Source organism: Lepus europaeus, chromosome 4, assembly GCF_033115175.1.
Source record: "Lepus europaeus isolate LE1 chromosome 4, mLepTim1.pri, whole genome shotgun sequence".
Classification (NCBI taxonomy): Eukaryota; Metazoa; Chordata; class Mammalia; order Lagomorpha; family Leporidae; genus Lepus; species Lepus europaeus.
This window is the reverse complement of record NC_084830.1, coordinates 162989022-163011849: the sequence shown is the minus strand read 5'-3', so window position 1 is coordinate 163011849 and position 22828 is coordinate 162989022. Positions and strand designations below refer to the sequence as shown.

Sequence of the window (22828 nt, the reverse complement as noted above, 5' to 3'; positions counted from 1 at the left end):
AGATCATCCGTCTTTTGATTCACTTCTCCGATGGCTGCAATGGCTAGGGCTGGGACACACTTAAGCTGGGAGCCAGGAGGTTCATCTGAGTCACCCCTGTGGGTGGCAGGGACCCAAGCACTTGGGGCATCTTCTGCTGCTTTTCTCAGATCATTAACAGAGAGCTGGATTGGAAGCAGAGAAGCCGGGGCAGGAATCTGTGCCCCTATGGGATGCCAGTGTTGCAGGTGCAGCTTTACCAACTATGCCACAATGCATTCCATCTCTAATCTTTCAAATAAATGGATGGATCTTAAAAAAAAAAAGAAAAAATGTATATACTTTGAGCATTTTCACTGGTAATGATTTATAATACATACATCTTTACAGAAGTATGTGAAACTAGGTGTTCATTGCAGCATAACAAGCAACAACATCAGTAATAACCTAAACAATGGAAATTACTTAAATTTATAGTCATATATTTGTTAAATTATAGCATAGCCAAGAGATGAAATATGCAGATGTTAAAATAAATTAGGTAGATTTGAAACGTTACAGTTGTTAATTGCAAACATTAGTTACAGTAACTTGGTATGAATAAATAACTTTTTTTTTAAGATTTTGGTTTTTAATTTTTTAATTTTAATTTATTTATTTGAAAGCGAGAGTTACAGAGAGACAAAGGCAGAGAGAGAGGTCTTACATCCACTGGTTCACTCCCCAATTGGCTGCAATGGATGGAGTTATGTTGATCCAAAGCCAGGAGCCAGGAGTCTCCTCCGGGTCTCCCACATGAGTGCAGGGGTCCAAGGACTTGGGCCATCTTCTGCTGCTTTGCCAGGTCATTAGCAGGGAGCTGGGTCAGATATGGAGCAGCTGGTATTCAAACAAGCGCCCATATGGGTTGCTGGAACCATAGATGGTGGCTTTACCTGCTATGCCATAGTACCAGCCCCAAAGATTTTATTGTATTTTTTTGAGAGGTGGAATTACAAACAGACAGAGGGAGAGACAGAGAGAAAGGTCTTCCATCCACTGGTTCATTCCTCAAGTTACCACAAATGGCCAGAGCTGTGCTGATCTGGAGCCAGGAGCTTCTTCCGGGTCTCCCACACGGGTATAGGAGCCTAAGCACTTGGTCCATATTGTACTTCTTTCCCAGGCCACTAGCAGAGAGCTGGGTTCGGAAGAGAGGCAGCCGGTACTTGAACCAGCACCCATATGGGATGCTGGTGCCACAGACGGAGGCTTTTGCATATTATGCCACAGCGCTGGCCCCTAAATAATGTGTTTCTATACACAAATATTCTGAATTGTATACACTTTTCTTGAAAGAATTAATAAGAAACTTAAAAGTAGTGACTTTTTTAAAAAAGATTTTATTTATTTGAGAGGTAGAGCCATAGAGAGAAACAGAGATGGAGAGAAAGGTCTTCCATCTCTTCCCCAGATGGCCACAACGGCTGGAGCTGAGCTGATCCAAAGCCAGGAACTAGGAGCTTCCTCAGGTCCTCCCATGTGGGTGCAGGGGCCAGCACTTTCCTAGGCCATAGCAGAGACCTGAATGGGAAGAGGAGCAGCCGAGACTCAAACCTGTGCCCATATGGGATGACGGTGCCACAGGCAGAGGCTTACCCTGTCACATTACAGCGCCGTCCCTAAAGTAGTGGCTCTCAAGAGAAGATGATGGGTATTGGTGGTGAGGATGATGGATAAGACTTTTACTTTGTAGTTAAAATTTTTTCTGATCTGTTTGAATTTTATTTATAGAAAAGTATTTGTAATTCAGTAATTGTAGGCTATTTCTGTTTTCTTTGTGCTTTTCACTATTTAAAACTTTTTTTGAGATTTATTTATTTGTTTGAAAGGCAGAGTTACAGAGAGAGATATCTTCCATCTGATGGTTCACTCCCCAAATGGCCACAACGCTGGGGCCGGGCCAGGCCGAAGCCAGGAGCCAGGAATTTTTTCTGGGTTTCCCTTATGGGTGCCAGGGCCCAAACAATTGGGCCATCTCCTGTTGCTTTCCCAGGCATTAGTGGGGAGCAGGATTGGAAGTAGAGCAACTGGGACTTGAGCATGCCCATACGGGATGCCAGTGTCATAGGTGGTGACTTTACCTGCTGTGCCACAATGCTGGCCTATCAATGGAATTTTTATTGCCATTTTATCGACTTTATAGAATAATTTGGGGAGAATTAATTATTACTAATTATTGCTATCCAAAAGTATGACATGTTTCTTTATATATTCAAATGTTCTTTTACATTTTTCAATGGCATTTTGTAATCTTCATATAGAACTTACATATTTCCTGATAAGTTTGATTTGAAATATTTTAGTTTTTATTATGAACAGGATCTTTTAAAATTACATTTTCTGTGTGATTATTGCCAGCTACACAGCAGTTGCTGATTTTTTGATTGTTTACATTTGGACATGTTATAGAATTTTTTTGGCTGTAATGGCTTTCAGTTGATTCACTTGGATTTTTCTGAGTATTTTAAAACTTTCGTTTCAGATTCCTCAGTTTCTTTTAGATGATTGCTTTAAAAATGGTATCCCTTGCCGTATATTTTGTACTCAGCCACGACGGTTAGCAGCAATTGCTGTGGCTGAAAGAGTTGCTGCAGAGAGAAGGGAAAGGATTGGTCAAACAATCGGTTATCAGATCCGACTAGAAAGCAGGTAAAGACAGTCCTCCTCTATCCTGTATTTTGTCCTATTTAGAAAAGGCTATGTTCTCTTTTATTTAAAAATAGATGGTGTGTTATTTGAAATGTGAGGTAATCATTTTGCTGCCAGTAGTCACTGTCAGGGTGTCATGTCTAAACTCAGTGCAGGTTTGAGTAACTGATCTGAAAACGACTTATAGCATAGCGACTTACATTGATCGCATATCGTAGTTTCATACTAAGTGCAAGTTACTTTACTGAGCCTCAATTCCTCCTCTATAAAATGAGGCTGATAAAAGCATCTAAAGTGCAGGTCTGATGTGATGATGTTTATAGTAATCACTCAGTAAATGCTAGTGGCTGATTTAATATCATTAATGCAGGTTGGGTATCCCTAAGCCACAGTGCTTGGGACCAGAAGAATTTCAGATGTTGGAGATTTTTAGGTTTCAGAATGTTTTCATAAGTACTACCAATTAAACATGCCTAGTCTAGAATGCTCTGGAAAGTTTCAGCTTTTGGAGCATTTCAGGTTTTAGATTTTTGGGTTAGGAATACCCAACCTAGAGTAATAATACTAGTAATATCTTCTTGACATGTATTAGTAGTTCTCTGATCTGAATAATGATTTAAAAAACTAGTTCTTTTTGAGATGTGTTTTTTACCCAAGCAAAAAGTGTTTAAGTTTTTTTTATTATAAATCCATTTAAGATCTTTAACTAGATAATAAAAAGTTGGTGTCAGTAACTTTGTAAAGTTCTAAGACATGAAATACATGAGAGTACTTGAAAAGTTTGTAGGAAATGAAATACAAAGAAGTTTATTTTGACCCAAAACACTTGAAATCCATTCCTATTTTTTTGTAATACTCACTTTTCATGAACTTTTTGAAGATCCTTTGTATTTTACAAAACTTTAATAAGCCATACATACTAATATATTTGTCTAATTTATTAGAGTATATACAAGACCAGCATTTAATGTGATTATATTTTAAGTACATAAAAGACATGTAAGATGTATAATTGTGCATTTTTTTATTTCTTTAAAAGGGTTTCACCAAAGACACTTCTGACATTTTGCACTAATGGGGTATTGCTTCGTACACTGATGGCAGGAGATAGTACCTTGTCAACGGTGACACATGTTATTGTGGTAAGGATATTGAGACTTTATCATATGTAATTCAGATTGCTTAAGATTTAAATATATAGTTTTACTTTTAGAATAGGGTAAAAATAAAAATCAGTTTATTCTTTTGAACAGGCTGTTTTGATCAAGTTATTTTTGTTGAGTAAAATTATTGGATATAAATTTTATATTAAAGATATTCTTACCATCAGGTTTTATTTGAAGGAAATCAAATGCTTAGGTAGTTTTAAAAAATGTGCTTTTCATGTGAACACGATTCATGTACTTAGAGTTTTCCTGAAATATAGAAGTTTTACCTCTATGCCTTCCCACTTCGTCCTCCCATACCATGTATTTCCCCATTGCACTGCTATACTCTAGTCATTTAAGTTCGTGATTAAGCTGCTTAATTAACAGCTGATGAAATAAGTAGATGAATTGCCCTCTTATTCAAGAATTCAAAGCTTCTGTGCAGTTTTCTATAAGAGAAACATTGTTTTATAAGCTTATGATAAGCAACTGTTAGAAACTTACCCAAACCAAAGGTTGCTTTTAAGCCCTAATGCTAACAGAAGCCTGTTTTACTTAAGTTTGTTTACACTGAAAGTACATCAATTTGGACTTCCACTAATCTAGAACTTATTATAGAGGTTTTATATTCTGTAGGGGGGAAAAAGGCAGTATTTTTTCATGCATGGTGGATTGTTATAATGTGTGATTATTTCTGAATTGTCTCTAATTTCATCTACAAGCTTTCCACTAATATTGATAGGCCTTGTCCACATTTAGCTTAAATTAATATAAAACCCAGCAATGGCATTTTAAAGACTTAGTCATCCATAATATTTTAACTGTTCCATGGTTTTATTTCTGTTTACTGCAGGATGAAGTGCACGAAAGGGATCGATTTAGTGATTTTTTACTTACAAAGTTAAGAGATTTGTTGCAAAAGCACCCATCTTTGAAACTAATTCTTTCTAGTGCTGCCTTGGATGTAAATCTCTTTATACGATATTTTGGGAGTTGTCCAGTGATATATAGTAAGTTATCAAATTATAAAATGTTTATAACTTTTATGAAAGAGTAATTTGGGTCATGACTTTATTTATTTCATTCAAAAATTGGGGAATGTTCTCAAGTACAGGGCATCCATGTCTGCTTCTTCTGAGATAGATTTCATGTTTTCAACATGAAATAGATCTCCCTATTTTCAACTTCTCCTTTTCCATCTATAGCCCTCTGGTATTGTGTTGGAGCCCAATTCTCTAATCTTAGAAGTAAATGTGCTTTTATTTTGATCTGTGTTCCTCTTGTCACTTCTTCCTATTATTGTTAGATTCCTTGGAAAATTGTTCTGTGTTCCCATATTTACTTAATTTTCACTTCTGAATATGCTGAGACTTAAATTTTCTCTTTGTCCTTTAATAAAAACTGATTTTACCATCAATCCTTATATTTGAAATAACTTTTTGAAAATTAAGTTGTGTTTACTTCAGTGAAACAAAATTTGTACAAAGATAGATGTTTATAGGGAAAAAGTTCGTGGTTGTCCCTATCCTCATTTTGTTCTGTGTTCTATTTTCCCAATATTAAGGATTGTTTTTAAAAGAATCATTTATTTATTTGAAAGTCAGAGTTACACAGAGAGCGGTCTTTCATCCACTGGTTTACTCCCCAGATGGCTGCAATGGCCAGAGCTGTGCCGATCCGAAGCTAGGAGCCAGGAGCCTCTTCTGGGTCTCCCGTGTAGGTGCAGAGGGCCATGGACTTGGGTCATCTTTCACTGCTTTCCCAAGCCATCACAGAGAGCTGGATTGAAAGTAGAGTAGCCGCAACTCAAACCAGTGCCCATATGGGATGCCAGCACTGCAGACAACGGCCTCACCCACTACACCACAGCGCTGGCCCCCACCCCCCCCACTAAGGATATTAAAAACATTGTTTATCTCCTTTCTTATCTTGTTCACGCTCATACTAACATATATGTGGTTTGTAAAACCTGACTTTACAAAAATGAGCATATACATAATACATTGCAATTTGCTTTATTTGTATAACAGCACATCATAAACAGTTCTCCAGTAACTGGATCAAGTTAATCATTTTAAGCAGTGCTTTTAGTATTTCAGAGAATGTATGTAATATGATTTACTTAACTCTTTCTTTTGGACATTCAGATTGATTCTAGACCACCCCCCCCAGCTATAAACAGTATTGTAATGAACACAAATATCCATATATTTTCTTATTTCTAGGGGTGATTACTAGAAGTGAAATTGCCAACTAAAGAAATATTTTTATGTTAATAGATTTTTCCATTTTTTTGCGCACTTGTGAATTTTTTTATTTTTATTTTTTAATTTTTGACAGGCAGAGTGGACAGTGAGAGAGAGAGACAGAGAGAAAGGTCTTCCTTTTTGCCGTTGGTTCACCCTCCAATGGCCCCCGGGGACGGTGTGCTGCAGCCGGCGAACCGCGCTGATCCGAAGGCAGGAGCCAGGTGCTTCTCCTGGTCTCCCATGGGGTGCAGAGCCCAAGCACTTGGGCCATCCTCCACTGCACTCCCGGGCCACAGCAGAGAGCTGTCCTGGAAGAGGGGCAACTGGGACAGAATCCGGCACCCTGACTGGGACTAGAACCCGGTGTGCTGGCGCTGCAAGGCGGAGGATTAGCCTGTTGAGCCATGGTGCTGGCCCACTTGTGAATTTTAAGATTTTTTTTATTTAAAAGGTAGAAAGGGAGGGAGGGGAAAAAAGAGGGAGGGAAGTGGGGGGGGGGAGAGAAAGAGAAAGAGGAAGAGAAAGAGGTAGGTCAAGATCTGTGCTGGTTCACTCCCTAAATGATTGCAACAGCCAGGGCTGGTCCTGGCCAAAGTCAGGAGTCAGGAATTCCACCTGGGGTTTCCAGGTGTGTAGCAGGAACTCAGGTATCTGAGCCATCTTCTGCTGCTTCCCAGGTGCATTAGCAGGAAGCTGGGTTGAAAACACTGTGGCTGGGATTCACATCAGCCCTCCAGTATGACATAAAGCTGTCCCAAGTAGCAGCTTAACTTGCTCCACAACAAACGCCTTAACTTGTGAATTCTTACCAGCAGTGTTTTGACATTGTTTTGGTGGCCAAAACTGATATTCAAAAAAATCTTGTTGAGTTGTTTGTAGTAATTCTCATGGTTGGCCCTCCTTTTTGTGTGAAATGCTCAGATCCCTTCATTTATTTGGTAGCAATGCCTCCTGAGTCTTATTCTATGTTATAACCTGTACTTGTTTTTCCTTTTTAACCAGCACAGATCTCGACCTATCTCTCTCTCTCTCTCTCTCTCTCTCTCCCTCCCACACACACATTCCTCCCTGCTTTTTCTCCTCCCTCCCTTTCTACCTTTCAAATAAAAAAATATTAAAAAATTCACAAGAGCACAAAAAAAATTGAAAAATAATTTATTACTACGTTAGATTCTCAGGGTCACAGCAAATGCATGATAATTATACTACAATTCTCATGTTAAAGTGGTATTAATACAAAGAGAACACATTCATTGTAGTTCATAGATAAAATTCTAGGAATATAATGATAGTTCACTTTCCCGCCTGCCTGCCTCTTTTTTCCTGCCTTCCTGCCTTCCTTCCTTCCTTCTTTCCCTTCTTCCCTCCTCCCCTCCCTCCCTCCCTCCTTCCCACCTCTCTTTCTTTTCTTCCTCCCTTCTTTCCTTCCTGCTTTAAGTTTTAAGATTACATTTTTAATTTATATTATAGTCAAAAGCTTCCTGCTGCACTAAATGAAGAGTTCAAGTGAAAAGACCATATTTCAGCAGCAATATAGGCAAGCACTATAAAAGTAATGAGAAGAAAAAAATGTTCATTTTGCTCATGTAGTAAATTTTAAAATAATTATATATCATTAAAACTATGGTAGTGCATCTATATGTATTTACTACTGCACATAAGAGAAAATGTGATATTTTTCTTTTTGGGTCTATTTTACTTCAGTTAACATTATAATCTCCAGTTGTATCCATTTTGTTGCAAATGTCAGGATTTCATTCTGTTTTATGGCTTAGTAATATTCTATCAGAAATATATTCTGAAAAAAAATTTTTTTTGATAGGCAGAGTTAGTGAGAGAGAGAAAGACAGAGAGAAAGGTCTTCCTTTTTTTCTGATGGTTCACCCCCTAAATGGCTGCTATAGCCGGCGCAGTGCCGCCAGCGCACCACGCCGATCCAAAGCCAGGAGCCAGGTGCTTCTCCTGGTCTCCCATGCGGGTGCAGGGCCCAAGCACTTGGGCCATCCTCCACTGCCTTCCCGGGCCACAGCAGAGAGCTGGACTGGAAGAGGAGCAACCGGGACAGAATCCGGCGCCCCAACCGAGACTAGAACCCGGGGTGCTGGTGCCGCAGGCGGAGGATTAGCTAAGTGAGCCGTTGCATTTTCTTGATCCAGTCATCAGTTGATGGACATCTAGGTTGGTTTCACATCTTAGCTATCATGAATTGAGCTGTTATAAACATGGGAGTGCAGGTATCTCTTTCATATACTGATTTTATTTCTTTTTGATATATTTCCAGGAGTGGGATGGCTGGGTTATATGGTAGTTCTATTTTAGTTTTCTGAGGAATCTCTCTACTGTATTCCATGCTGGTTGTACCAGTTTGCATTCACATCAACACTGAATTAGGGTACCTTTTTCTCCATATCCTTGCCAGCATTTGTTATTTTTTGATTTTTGGATAATACCCATTCAACCTGGGGTGAGGTGAAACTACATATTGTTTTTATTTGCATTTCCCTAATGGCTACTGATCCTAAGCATTTCTCCATGTGTGTGCTGGGTAGAGCCAGGGAGCTCTGGCTACTGTTTGTGGGTGAGATATGAGTCCAGAGTAACACCTATGTTGGGTATGGTGGAATGCCTCTGTCCAGTCTGTTGCACCAGGGGGTGTTAGAGCTGGCTAGTGTGTTCACGGTCCCAGCCCTTTCCAAGGTGAACCAGTGATTCACTGCTTAGAGTGGACTTACAGAGCTGGTGTACTCCACCCACCCAAGCGCACATATCGTACTGAACACTGATCCACCTTGTTATGTGTTCCCCGAGCCTTCTGCCAGATCTGTCCCCAGCACGCAGGGAACTCTTGAGATTCTGCAGACTGTGTAGGTCTACAGGAACCCAGGTAACACTCGTGTCCCTGTCAGCCCCGTGACCTATTTCTAGAACTTACAGTCACAGGGTGCAGGGGCTCTGCTCTCCGCATAGTGCTTAAATATTGATGTGTTCTAGAATTATTCCCTTGATCCATTTCCTTTTTTATATCCCCTCTTCCTTTTTTTAAGTGTGGGGGAATATTATTTTATTTGTTAGGCAGAATGACAGTGATAGAAGGAGAGACAGAGAGAGTTCTTCTGTCTGGTTTACTCCCCAGATGCCTATAACTGCTGGGGCTGGGCCAAGCTGAAACTAGGACCCAAGAACTTTATCTTGGTTTCCCAAGTGGGTGTCAGGAACCCAAGCACTTGGGCCATCATTCATTGCCTTTTTAGGCACATTAGCAGAAAACTGGATCCTAAGCAGAGGAGCTGGGACTTGGAAGGTTCTTTGAAATGGGATATGGGTGTTCCCAGTGGCAGCTTAACACAATGTCCTACACTGCACACCCCCATTAGGTTTCTTCATTCCTGTTCTCTGTCTCTCCCTCCTTTCCTTAATTAATTAATTAATTATTACTCTACTTCCTTGGAAGCTTCCATTCATGGCCTTGGCTTCTACTTCCTCTTTTATGTTTGTAACTTCTGGATCTTTATTTTCAATTCATACTGTTCTCTGGAGTTTTGGATTTAGATACAAGCAGTTCACTTCTAATATGACCTAAACGGAATAATCTTTTCTACAAAAGTTGCTTCTTTTGGTGTGTTGCCTGTTTTGCTTAGCTGTACTATGTAATATTAACCTAATCACCAAAGTCACAAACCTGTATGTTCTTTATTTCTCCCAACAGTGTTCTTGAATGATTAGGCACATAAAATTTAATCGACCGCTAGTTGAAAGTCTGTTTTGGCACTTCACTTTTGATGCCTGAAACCAAACCCCAGCTCCTGCCAGCTGGCCTGTTCTTTTCAGCTGTCCTTGTTACCTCAGAATGACATCATCATCCTTCAGTGTTTGCAAGCCAGACAGCGAGAACTGTAAAACTTACCCTTCTTTTTTTTTTCCCTTCTTATTTAATATGATGGTAAATTCTGTGGATTTTACCTCCTGTTTTTGTGTATCTGCCTGTTTTCTGCTTTTACTGTAACTAATCTCATAGAAGTTTTTGTCCTTTTTTACTTGAACTGTTGCACTGCTTCCTCGCTGGTCTGATGCATCCATTCTCCTGTCTGTAATATCCTCTACATTGCAGCGGTGGCCTTTTCCAAAGTGGAATTCTGATGGTGCTGAGCATTCTCCTGAGCTTAATTCTTTGGCCTTTATTTCAGGAGAGACCTAAACCCTTAATAAGACAACTGTTTCTCTTGACTTGTTTTGAACTACAGTCTCCTCTCCAACTCTTCTCCCACTATTTTTTAAAAAATTAATTAATTTTATTTGAAAGGCAGAGTTAGAAGCTGAGGCAGAGAGAGAGGTCTTCCATCCACTGGTTCACATCCCAGATGGCCACAGCAATGGGAGCTGTGCCAATCTGAAGCCAGGAGCCAGGAGATTCCGAGTCCCATGGGGGTGCAGGGGCCCAAGGACCTGGGCCATCCTCCATTGCTTTCCTAGCCCATAGCAGAGAGCTGGATTGGTAGTGGATTAGCCGGGACTCGAACCAGCACCCATATAGGATGCTTGCACTGCAGGTGGCAACTTCACCTGCTACGCCACAGTGCTAGCCCTTTGTCCCACTATTTCGCAAGCATGTTGATATTTTAATTTTTTGAAAGCATCATGCTTCTTCTCACCATAGGATCTGTGCCCATACTGTTTTCCTTCATTGAACACTCTTTACTTTTCATATAGTCTAGTTATTTTGTTTATCAATTTCTCTCTTTTTTAAAAAATGATTTGTTCATTTATTTGAAAGACTGATACAGAAAGAGAGAGAGAGGTATAGAGAGATGGGTAGAGTAATCTGTTTTCTGTCTGCTGGTTCATTTCCCAAAAGGCTGTAACAACTGGACCTGGGACAGGCTGAAACAGGAGCCAGCAACTCTATCCCAGTTTCCTTTGTTGGTGGGTTTTCTGCTGCTTTCCCAAGCTTATTAGCAGGAAGCCATTGGAAGTGGAGCAGCTGAGACTCTAACTGGCACTCTGATTTGGGATGCTGGCATCTCAAGCAGAGACTTAACTTGCTGTGCCACAACACGAGCTCCTATCCCCTTTCTCTCTCTTTTTAAAAATATTTATTTATTTACTTGAAGGAGTTTCACATAGAGAGAAGGAGAGGCAGAGAGAGAGAGAGAAGTCTTCCATCGCTGGTTCACTCCTCAGTTGGCCGCAACGGCCGGAGCTGAGCCAATCCGAAGCCAGGAGCCAGGAGCTTCTTCCGGGTCTTCCACATGGGTGAAGGGGCCCAAGGACTTGGGCCATCTTCTACTGCTTTCCCAGGCCATAGCAGAGAGCTGGATCAGAACTGGAGCATTCGGAACACGAAGAGGTGCCCATATGGGATGCTGGCACTGCAGACGATGGCTTTACCTGCTATGCCACAGCATTGGCCCCCATCCCCTTCTCTTGATGTGGTGAAGTCCCACTATTATATACTACCTTATATTTTTCTCTATGGAACTCTCTCATAGGACATTTTGAAATTCTAATTTTTCATTTATATTCTTGATTGTTGAATTAATGTTTGTCTTTTTTGTTCATTTACTTTAAAGCAGGCAGGAGGTAGCTCTGTTTCTACTTAACATTTGTATTCTGGTGCCCAATATGATGCCATAAGTAGATAATACACGCTGTATAAGAAGATAATACATACTGGAAAATAACCAAGCAAATTAACCATTGTCTTAAATAACAGTTATCTGTTAACAGTTGTCTGTTATAGATAATTATTTGTAAATCAAAGTTACATATCTACATATTTAAAATTTATTTTATTTGAAAGGCAGAGTTACTAAGGAGGGAGAGACACACAGAGAGGGAAATCTGCCATCTGGTGGCTCAGTCCCCATTTGATTGCAATGAAGCCGGGAGCCTGGAACTCCATACAGGTCTCCCTCTGGAGTGACAGGGCCACAAGCACTTGCGCCACCTTCTGCTGCTTTCCTAGGCGCTTTAGCAGGGAGCTGAATCTGAAGTGAACCGGGACTTGAACCAGTGCTCATGGGATACTGGTGTTGCAGGCAGTGGTTTAACCATTGCCACAGTTGTGACCCTCAAAGTAGTTACATATATATATATATATACACACACACACACACATACACACATATATATATACACACAAACACATATATGTATATATATACATATATATATATTTTAAAGATTTATTCTTTCCTTTGAAAGGCAGAGTTACAGAGAGGTAGTGGCAGAGAGAGAGGTCTTCCATCCATTGACTCACTCACCAAATGGCTGCAACAGCCAGAGCTGGACTGATATGAATCCAGGAACCAGGAGCTTCTTCCAGGTCTCACATGTAGGTGTAGGGGCCCAAGGACTTGGGCCATCTTCTGCTGCTTTTCCAGGCATATTAGCAGGGAGCTTGATTGAAAGTGGAGTAGCCGGGACTCAAACTGGTGCTCACATGGGATACTGGCACTGCAGGCAGTGGCTTTACCCACTAAGACACAGCACTGGCCCCAAAAGTTACATTTTTAATGTATGGTATGAAAATCTTGAATTTTAGAACTTTTTTTTTGGTATTATACTTAGGCTCATGAGCTTGGGTTCTTGTCTTTATGTAAATTATCTTAAGATACAAGTAAACTATTTCTATTATTTAGTACAGGGAAGACCATTTGAAGTGAAAGAAATGTTTCTGGAAGATATCTTAAGAACTACTGGATATACAAACAAGGAAATGTTAAAGTACAAAAAGGAAAAGCAGCGAGGTAAGCTTTTTACTCAAAGAAATACAAAAGAAATTTCTATTGATAGTGACTTTTTGTGGTATTTGGAATATTAAATTATGGAGGTAGAAGTATATTTTTTCTTGTGTATAATTATCATAATGTCCCAAATGTACCCTGGCATTCTGGTTTATGTCCAGAAGTTATAATGTATGGAGAAGAACTGCAAGAGGTTGCCAGAATTGAAGATTTGAGTGTCTGCATCCGGAGATGGAACCAGCATTTTAAGGGAAGTAGATTGGAGGAAGTAAAAGAGTAGCATGTGAGCAGTGACAGCCTTATTTTTCGTAGAAATGTCAAGGTTTCTAAATCCTGATTTTGTTAGAGGATTACATGTGTACTTTATTTTTTAATTCACTTACCGGATGCCTGCAGTGGCGGGGGTGGGGTGGGGTATGAGGGGTGGCCCAGACTGAAATCTGAGAGTTGGGAATGCTAAACAGGCCTCCTGTGGAGTGGTGGGAATCCAGTTACAAGAGACATTACCTGCTGCCTCCCAAAGACCACTAGCCAGAAGCTGGAATCAGCAGCTGGACTGGCCATTGAATTTGGGCACTCCAGTATGGGACATTTGTGTTTTAACTGGTGTCTTAACTCCCTGCATCTGTACTTTGAATGTGTCATTATTTGAAATGTCTCTTATTGGCTTATACTATGTCTCAGCTTTTATTTATTTATTCATATTTAAATATTTTATTTATTAATTTGAGAGGTAGAGTTACAGACAGAGAGAAAGGTCTTCCATCTGCTGATTCACTCCCTAGATGGCTTCAACAGCCAGAGATGAGCCAGTCTGAAGCCAGGAGCCAGGAGATTCCTCCACATCTCTCACGTGGTTGCGAGGGCCCAAACATTTGGGCCATCTTCTACTGATTTCCTAGACCATAGCAAAGAGCTGCATTGAAAGAGGAGCAGTTGGGGCATGAACTGGCGCCCATATGGGATACGGGTGCCACTGGCGGAGGCTTAGCCAACTATGCCACAGCACTGGCCCCTATATCTCAGCTTTTAAATTAGGGCTTACATTTCTTTTACTTACCTTGAGCTTCATTATTTATCGCAAAAGATGTTTTGATTCTTTTGTTTCCTCTATATGACCTTCCACAAATAAATAATTATTTGGGTCCTCTGCTTGAAAAATCTAATTAGCAATGCATATTTCACTGGGCAGTGTGGAGTCTCTGATGTGTAAATTGTGAAATCTTAGATCTTGAAACTTTTGAAGATGAAAATTGCATATAATTGTTGTATCTCAGACAACTGGCATTGTGGTAGAAGTTCAATAAGTGGTTTTCCACAAAGTGATATGTGAACGTTAGGACTTGATTTCAACAATACAGATAAAGATTACTTTTAATTCTGGGCTTCTTAGAAGTCACTCCTTACTTCAAGATGAATTAAGGGACAATTTCATGTGTCCTTATGGTTCAGCATAGTATATTTTATTGAACATTCTCAATGTATTTTTAAAAAAGTAACAGCAGAATAATTCACTTTAATTTTTGAAAATAAGGGAATACTTTTCAAAAAGGAAAGAACTGATACACTTATTTCTTTCTTTGGCGATTAATTTAGAAGAGAAACAACAAAGCACACTTACCGAATGGTATTCAGCTCAAGAGAATGCTTTCAAGCCTGAATCTCAGAGGCAGCGGACCGTTCCAAATGTGACTGAGGAGTATGATTTATTGGACGATGGTGGTGATGCTGCCTTTAGCCAGTTGGTAAGACCTTACTGGCTTCATGCTGGTATTTTGAGTGAAAATTGTTTAGATTAAAGAACATTTTATGAGATTACAATTCTTTATTGCATAATTGAAGGGTAATTCTTTAAGCTTATCTTAGACTACAACAGATTTTTCCAGAGCAGCTTTTCTATGTTTTGGAAAATAATTTTATAACTCTCTGTGGAAAGGAACTTAATGCAGAGATGCTTGTAGTCTGTTAACTGTTTTTAAAAGTTCTGTTGCAACAAATGAGTTATGTAAGTGCTTTAGAAAATACTTCTAAAGAATGTTTAAAAGGTATATTTAGTATGAGGAAGACCCATTTGGGTCAATGAATAGCATTCTGGGCATATAAATCAGTGGTTCTTAAGCATGGCTGCACATTATATCACCTGAGGAGCTTTAAAAGCCCTGTGGAATCTGGGCCCCCAGCACCAGAGATTCTGAGGTACTTTCTCTGAGCTGGGGCCTACCATCAGTTTTTAAAAGGTCTAGATGATGCTTCCTCTGATGTCCAGTTGGAAGAGAGAACCAGTGGTGTGTTTGGTCCATTTAGCAACATCTATCAGAAACACATCTATGTAAAGCGCCAGGTCATAGTCCTTTGTTGACAAGCTCATTCTCACCTAAAGGATGAGTGTAAGGACAGGATGTAGTATTGTGAATGATAGTGTTTGTGATGAAACGAGAAACTTCTGTGTCGAAACTTTAAATGCTATAATATTATTTGGTGAGTAGCTCTTATGGCCATTGAACATTCTTTGAAAGCCAGTGTTAAGCTGTGAGGTAATTTATAACCACTGATTTTTTTTTTTAAAGACAGAAAAAGATGTGAATTGCCTTGAGCCATGGTTAATAAAGGAAATGGATGCTTGTCTTTCTGATATATGGCTACATAAAGATATTGATGCTTTTGCTCAGGTTTTTCACCTTATTTTAACAGAAAATGTTAGTGGTGAGTTTATTTAATTTCTTTTATTGCTGTTTTAATTCTTTATGGAAGAAGTACAGTTTAATGCAAAATATATGTACTGTATTTTTTGTACATGACAATAATTTGTTCTTTTAGATGACATATTTCATATGAACAAACAAATCTTGCAGATACCATAGTAGAGTAGATATTGTATTAAATCAGGAGTTTGTAGCCAAGTATCTCCAGAGTATATACATGTGGTATATAAATACATGACAGTTTTTTGCAAGAATACTTTTATGTGTATGTGTTGTGTATATACATATGTTCTGGTCCCCTTGAGGGAAATTGTCTCTTGGATTCTCAAAATTTATTATTTAAAAAAAAGGAAGAATAAGTGGTTAATAACCTTTGCTCTAGATTATTAATTTAGTAAATTAAAAATTATGGTACATCTTTTGTTATATGGACCCAAGTTCTCCTTCACATGTATATATTTTATGCCATGTGTTGTGTTTTCACTAATGAGTTGTCCTGATTTTAGTAGTTGATTAAGGTGGATATTGGCAACCAGAGGTAAGTGAGAATCCTGAGGCTTCTGTGCAAAAGGCAGGAGGTCAGTTCTGGAAAGGGATTTAGATGTCAGTCAGTCTGTTTCCTCACGTAGACCCTTCAGCATTCATGTCACTACAGCTTTATCGATCACTCCTTCTACAAACTGTTCAGTCGACTTAATGATATTCCACCCTTGGCTTGTTTTCTTTTCATTTTCCTGGCTCTAATTTTTGGTTTCCTTTGCAGGAGGCTTCTGTTTTTCTTTTTTTTTTTCTGACTTTTAAATATGAAATCCTTGGCTTTATTTCTATATATTTACTTACTACCTATATGGATCTGACCTAGTCATTTCTTTAAATATCTATTTTAGTTTTATTATTTATTTATTTGTTTGAAAGGCAGAGAGAGAGAGAGACAGACAGACAGAAACAGAGACAGAGATCTTGTACTTATTCTCTCCCCAGATGCCTGTAGCAGTTAGGGCTGGGCCAGGCCAAAGCCAGGAGACAGGCACTCAATCCTAATATTCTGTGTGGGTTCAAGGATCCAAGTGCTTGAACCGTTCCTTACCTGCCGCCTTCTGTACATTAGCAGAAAGCTGCAATCTAGAGATGGTGCTAGGAGTTGAATCCAGGAGATGTGGGCATTTCAGGCAGTCTCTTTAACTGCTGAGCCAAATGCCTGCCCTATATGTATCTATCTTAAATGACCCTTAATTCCTCTCTCCAGTCCTGACATCCGCATTGCTTTTAATGCCTGTTAGGGTAATAAAGTTGGATATGTCCCAAACAATTTTTGATCCCCTCCACACTAACCTCCTTCAATTACTTTTCCTTTTGTGTTTTCCTTTTCATTAAGTTGTTAAAGCACTGGAGTGTACATTTACTCATCTTTGACTTGGCTGTCACACTCTACATAAAATTCATTTCAAATCCTGATGGCTTTACTTTCTAAAATAAATGCTGAATCTGACTACATTTCACTCTCCTGCTGCCATCCTAGGCAAAGCCCAAATTCTTCTTTTGGTCTACAGTAGCAGTCCTTTAACTGCTTCTGTTTTTGTGTTATTGTTGCCTGTTCTCCATAGAACAATCAGATTGATCTTTCAAAAATGTTACTGGGAGAATGATGGTGTGGTGCAGTGGATTAAGCCACTGCTTGCTATGTGGAATCCCATGCTGGAGTATTGGTTTGAGTCTTGGCTGCAGCACTTCTAAACCAGCTCCTTGCTAATGTTCCTGGGAAAACAGTGGAAGGTGGCCCAAATACTTGGGCCTCTGCTACCTATGTGGGAAACCTGGTGTGAGTTCTGGGCTTTTGGCATTGACCTGTCCTGTCCCTGACTGTTGGAGGCATTTGGGGAGTGAACCAGTGAATGGGAGATCTTTCTCTCTTTCTCTCTTATTCTGCCTTCCAAATAAGATGAAAATAAGCTTTAAAAAAAGTATGATGACAGATAATGAAAGTATGAATTTACAAATAACAGCAGGATAAGTAGAAATAATGAAAAAGTTTCAATTTTAGTCAGGTAATTAGAAAAGTCTTCTCTGAAAAGAAGGTAGTCTAATTAAGCATTTTGGAAAATGTAGCCTGGAATAGTGGAAGATTAAAAGCAAAACAACAACAACAAAATTATCTCAAACTTTGCTTTGTAAGCTTTGAGGGATTCATTACTAATTATTCATAAAATTAACTTTTTAGTTCTCTATGTATTGTCACTTGGTGATCAAGATGACATTTAAATTTAGAAGGATTCTTAAGGATCCTGTGAGTTAGTATCTTTCCTTTTTCACTTAAACAACCTTTTGTTTTTTCTTCTGCCTTGCAGCTAACAGTTTCTGTTGCATCCTTTTTTTTTTTTTTAAAGATTTATTTTATTTATTTGATAGGCAGAGTGACAGAGAGAGGTAGAGACAGAGAGAGAGGTCTTCCATCCTCTGGTTCACTCCCCAGACGGCTGCAATGGCTGGAGCTGCGCCAATCCAAAGCCAGGAGCCAAGAGCTTCTTCCAGGTCTCCCATATGGGTGCAGGGACCCAAGAACTTGGGCCATCTTCAACTGCTTTCCCAGGCCATAGCAGTAAGCTGGATCGGAAGAGGAGCAGTGGGACTAGAACCGGCGCCTATATGGGATGCAGGTGCTTCAGGCCAGGGCGTTAACCCAGTGAGCCACTGTGCCAGCCCCTGTCGCATCCTTTTTATACTGAGGGTGTATCAATAACAGATTTGCTTGATTGATCTGAGTTAGGGGTTAGTTAAATAATGCTATATTGAAAAGTGAAGGAGCAAGTCCTGGGTTAATTCTTTATTCAATTTTACTGTTTAAATTTTTATAAAAACTGAAATGTTTTAATAATTTAATAATTTGGACATTCAGCAGTTCTGTTTACCTTTTCCTTCTTTCAGTTGACTACAGACACAGTGAGACCAGCGCCACGGCTCTGATGGTTGCTGCAGGACGAGGCTTCACCAGTCAAGTGGAGCAGTTAATTAGCATGGGAGCCAATGTCCATAGCAAGGCGTCAAATGGCTGGTAATTGGAAACTTACCTTCCATCCTTTCCGTGTAGTTCTTGTAGAGCTGCACAGGTCTTTTTTTGATTTCTTACATTTGTCTTTATAATAAAAGCTCTTGTGTAATGAGTGCTTGCACATCACTAATGGCTGAATAAATAGAGTGATTAGTTTTATAATTTTGAATTTGACAGGATGGCTTTAGATTGGGCTAAACACTTTGGGCAGACTGAAATTGTGGACCTTCTGGAATCTTACAGGTAAAAGTTCATACTGTTTTTAATTAATCCTACTTGTTTTTAAAAATAATCATGTAAATCATAGAATATACAAATATTTGTAGTCTCTTCTAGAATTTCTCTTTTTGTGATTCTAAGTTTTTTTTGTGATTCTTTTTTTTTTTTTAAATTTAACAGAGTTAGACAGTGAGAGAGAGAGAGAGAGAGAGAGAAAGGTCTTCCTTCTGTTGGTTCATCCCCCAAATGGCCGCTACGGCTGGTGCTACGCCAATCCAAAGCCCGGAGCCAGGTGTTTGTTCCTGGTCTCCCATGTGGGTGCAGGGGCCTAAGCACTTGAGCCATCCTCCACTGCCTTTCCGGGCCACAGCAGAGAGCTGGACTGGAAGAGGAGCAACCGGGACAGAATCCGGCACCAAAATCAGGACTAGAACCTGGGGTGCCAGCACCACAGGCGGAGAATTAATCAAGTAAGCCACAGTGCCAGCCCCCTGGTTTTTTTAATATTGTGTGTTATAGTTCTGTTATTTTCAGTTTTGTTTAAAAAAATCAGAAGTTCGGTTGCCCCTCTTCCAGGCCAGCTCTCTGCTGTGGCCAGGGAGTGCAGTGGAGGATGGCTCAAAGTCCTTGGGCCCTGCACCCCATGGGAGACCAGGATAAGCACCTGGCTCTTGTCATCGGAACGGCGTGGTGCGCCGGCCACACCGCGCCTACCGCGGCGGCCATTGGAGGGTGAACCAACGGCAAAAAGGAAGACCTTTCTCTCTGTCTCCCTCTACTGTCCACTCTGCCTGTCAAAAAAAAAAATCAGAAGTTAATAGATACAACAAATGCGTTTCTCTCTGAACTTCCTCACTAACTCACTAAAATGAAGGAATATTAAAGATATAAACTGACAGAAGTGAATGGAAGAGGACACGTCAGCTGATGGAAAATGTCATTAAGTTTTGAATGATAAATAGCTAACAAATCAGTGATAATCAGATCAGCAGGATTAAAAAAACTCACAGTGGTAATGAGAAACACCTCACTTTTGCTTTAGAACTCCTTGGAGAGTCATCCAGCTGCCTTTGAAGCAAGCAGTGAAAGAAGGGGCTGGGGGCTGATGTTAGGCACAGTGGGTTAAGCCACTGCTTGGGCTTAAGATGCCTGCATTCCATGTGGGAGTGCTGATTCAATCTCCGTAGTTTTACCTCCAATGCAACTTCCTGGTAATGCACCTGAGAAGGCAGCAGAAGATGGCCCAGTTGCTTCGGCTACTGCAATGTGTGTGGGAAACCAGGAGGCCTGGCCAAGACCTGGCTGTTGAAGCCATTTGGGAAGTGAACCATCAGATGAAATATGTCTGTTTCTCTGTTGCTGACATTTCAAATAAGCAAATAACTCTTAAAGGGGAGAGTGATGCTAAAAAATAGCAGAATTGGTTGAAATTCTCTCTGATGAATGTTGAGAACTCCAGATCCCCTTCTCCTTGCCATCAGGTGATATCCCTTCCTCACTTTGGTCAGAAATAGGTTTATAAAAAATTAAGCTACAGAGGCTTTGGACTCAGAGTTACTAAATAATTAGCCATGGAGGGTTTGAACTTGGGGTTCCCAGGCACAGTGGAAAAGTAGGGGTAAGGTATCATACAGGGAAAGGATTTTGTGCCCCACTGTCACATTCCATTCTAGCATCCTATAACTGAATGCCTCATAGATCGATTTCCAGTCCAGCTTCCTGTTAATACACCTGGGAAGGCAGTAGAAGAGGGCTCAACTATTTGGGCGCCTTTCACATGTGTGCTGACTTCTGCCACAGATCTGACTGTTGGGCCATTTGGGGAGTGAATCAGCAGATAGCGGGCCACAGCAGAGAGCTGTCCTGGAAGAGGGGCAACCGGGACAGAATCCGGCGCCCCGACCGGACAGAATCCGGTGTGCCGGTGCTGCAAGGTGGAGGATTAGCCCATTGAGCCGTGGCGCCGGCCTTCCTTTTTTCCATTGGTTCACTCCCCCAATGGCCACTGCGGCCAGCATGCGGCGGCTGGCACACTGTGCTGATCCGAAGCCAGGAGCCAGGTGCCAGGTGCTTCTCCTGGTCTCCCATATGGGTGCAGGACCCAAGCACTTGGGCCATCCTCCACTGCACTCCTGGGCCACAGCAGAGAGCTGGACTGGAAGAGGAGCAACTGGGACAGAACCTGGTGCTCTGACCGGGACTAGAACCCGGTGTGCTGGCACTGCAGGTGGAGGATTAGCCTATTGAGCCGTGGTGCTGGCCGAGTAACCTCATTTTTCATTAGTTAGAGGTTCACAGATAATGACTAATTGATTAAATCAGTAAATAGATACATGTTGCTTAAAAGTCTGCCATTAAATACGAAAATCATTGAAGCATTTGAAAAAGTCCTAGTCTGTTATAACTTTTTAAAGAAACATTTATTCTATTTTTTGTTTGAAAGGCAGAGTGAGAGATAGAGGAAGTGACAGAGAGAGAGAAGGATCTTCCATTCCCTCATTGACTCCCCAAATGGTCACAACAGCTGGTCCTGGGCCAGACCAAAGCCAGGAATCTGGAACTCCATCCGGGTCACCCACGTGGTTGGCAGGGGCCTAAGCAACTGGGCCATCCTCTGCTGTCTTTCCAAGCACATCAGAGAGAGCTAGATCAGAAGCAGAGCAGCAGGGACTCAAACTAGAGCTCCAGTATGGGATGCCAGCATTATAGGCAGTGGCCCAACCCACTACTCCACAACACCAGCCCCTGTTATAACTTTTATGAGACCATTTTTAAATTAACACTATGAATATGTATTTTTCATTATAAAAATCAGAAAGGCTGTATAGGCACTTTAAAAATCCTGTGACCCCATTCTAATTATCTTTTAAATGATTACAGATTTTGGGATAAATTTATTATGTATTTGAAAGGTAGCTTTACCCTGGCATAATGGGTAAAGCTGCCACCTGCAGTCCTGGCATCTCAAATGGGTGCTGGTTCTGGTCCCAGCAGCTTCACTTCTGATCCAGCTCTCTGCTGTGGTCTGAGAAAGCAGTGGAAGATGGTCCAAGTGCTTGGGCCCCTGCACCCACATGGGAGACCCAGAAGAAACTCCAGGCTCCTGGCTTCAGATTGGTGCAGCTCCAGCCATTGCAACCATTTGGAGAGCAAACCAGTGGCTGGAAGACCACTCTCTGTCTCTCTGCCTCTGCCTCTCTGTAACTGTGCCTTTCAAATGAATAAATCTTTAAAAAAAAAAAAAGTGATGGAAAGACAGAAAGAGAGAGCCAGATATCTTCCATCTACTGGTTAGCTCACCAAATGCCCACAACAATAAATGCATAAAGTATGAAATTGTATATTTTAATTTTATTAAATGGTAATAATGGTAGATCCAGTTACTAATTCTGATAAGGTCGATTTTGTGATCATTTCAATAATCACACTGAGAGCTTGCAGTCCTTTTAATGCTAACACTTTGAATGTTTTTTGTATTTTTCTTTTTAAAGAGATATTTTGTTTGAAAGGCAGAGTGACACAGAGAAAAAGGGCAACGAGAGAGAGAGAGAGAGAGAGAGGGAGGAAGGAAGGGAGGGAGGGATCTTCTGTCTACTGGATTACCATCCAAATGGCTGCAATGGCCAGGGCTGAGCCAGGTTGAAGCCAAGAGCCTTGGAACTTCATGCTGATCTCCCACATGGGTGTCAGGGGCCCCAGTACCTGGATCATCTGCTGCTGCTTTCCCAGGCACATTAGCAGGGAGCTGGGTCAGAAGAGGAGCAACCTTGACTTAAGCAAGCAGTCTTAATATAGGAAGCGAGGGTTGCAAATGGTGGCTTGATACACTGTGCCACAGTGCCAACCCCTATTCTTTACCTTCTTTCAGTATTAAGTATAGCTCAGTAGACACTACAGATTACCAAATAAAGCAAAATTTGTGGCTAACTGGACTTTTTTTTTTTTTTTAATAAAGATTTATTTATTTGAAAGGCAGAGTGACAGAGAGTAAAGAGAGAGAGAGAGAAAAAGAGATCAGAGAGAAATAGAGGTCTTTCATCTGCTGGATCAC

General features: G+C 40.5%; 1 protein-coding gene across 1 annotated transcript in view; it reads left to right on the top strand.

The window, feature by feature from the left end:
* Positions 1-22828, top strand: part of YTHDC2 (YTH N6-methyladenosine RNA binding protein C2) — a 96163-nt gene that overhangs the window by 23497 nt on the left and 49838 nt on the right. The window contains exons 5-12 of the mRNA XM_062189306.1: positions 2504-2670; positions 3710-3812; positions 4672-4828; positions 12706-12813; positions 14407-14555; positions 15378-15513; positions 18435-18561; positions 18736-18801. Of these exons, the coding sequence (XP_062045290.1) occupies positions 2504-2670; positions 3710-3812; positions 4672-4828; positions 12706-12813; positions 14407-14555; positions 15378-15513; positions 18435-18561; positions 18736-18801 (1013 nt within the window). The remainder of the gene's footprint in view (positions 1-2503; positions 2671-3709; positions 3813-4671; positions 4829-12705; positions 12814-14406; positions 14556-15377; positions 15514-18434; positions 18562-18735; positions 18802-22828) is intronic.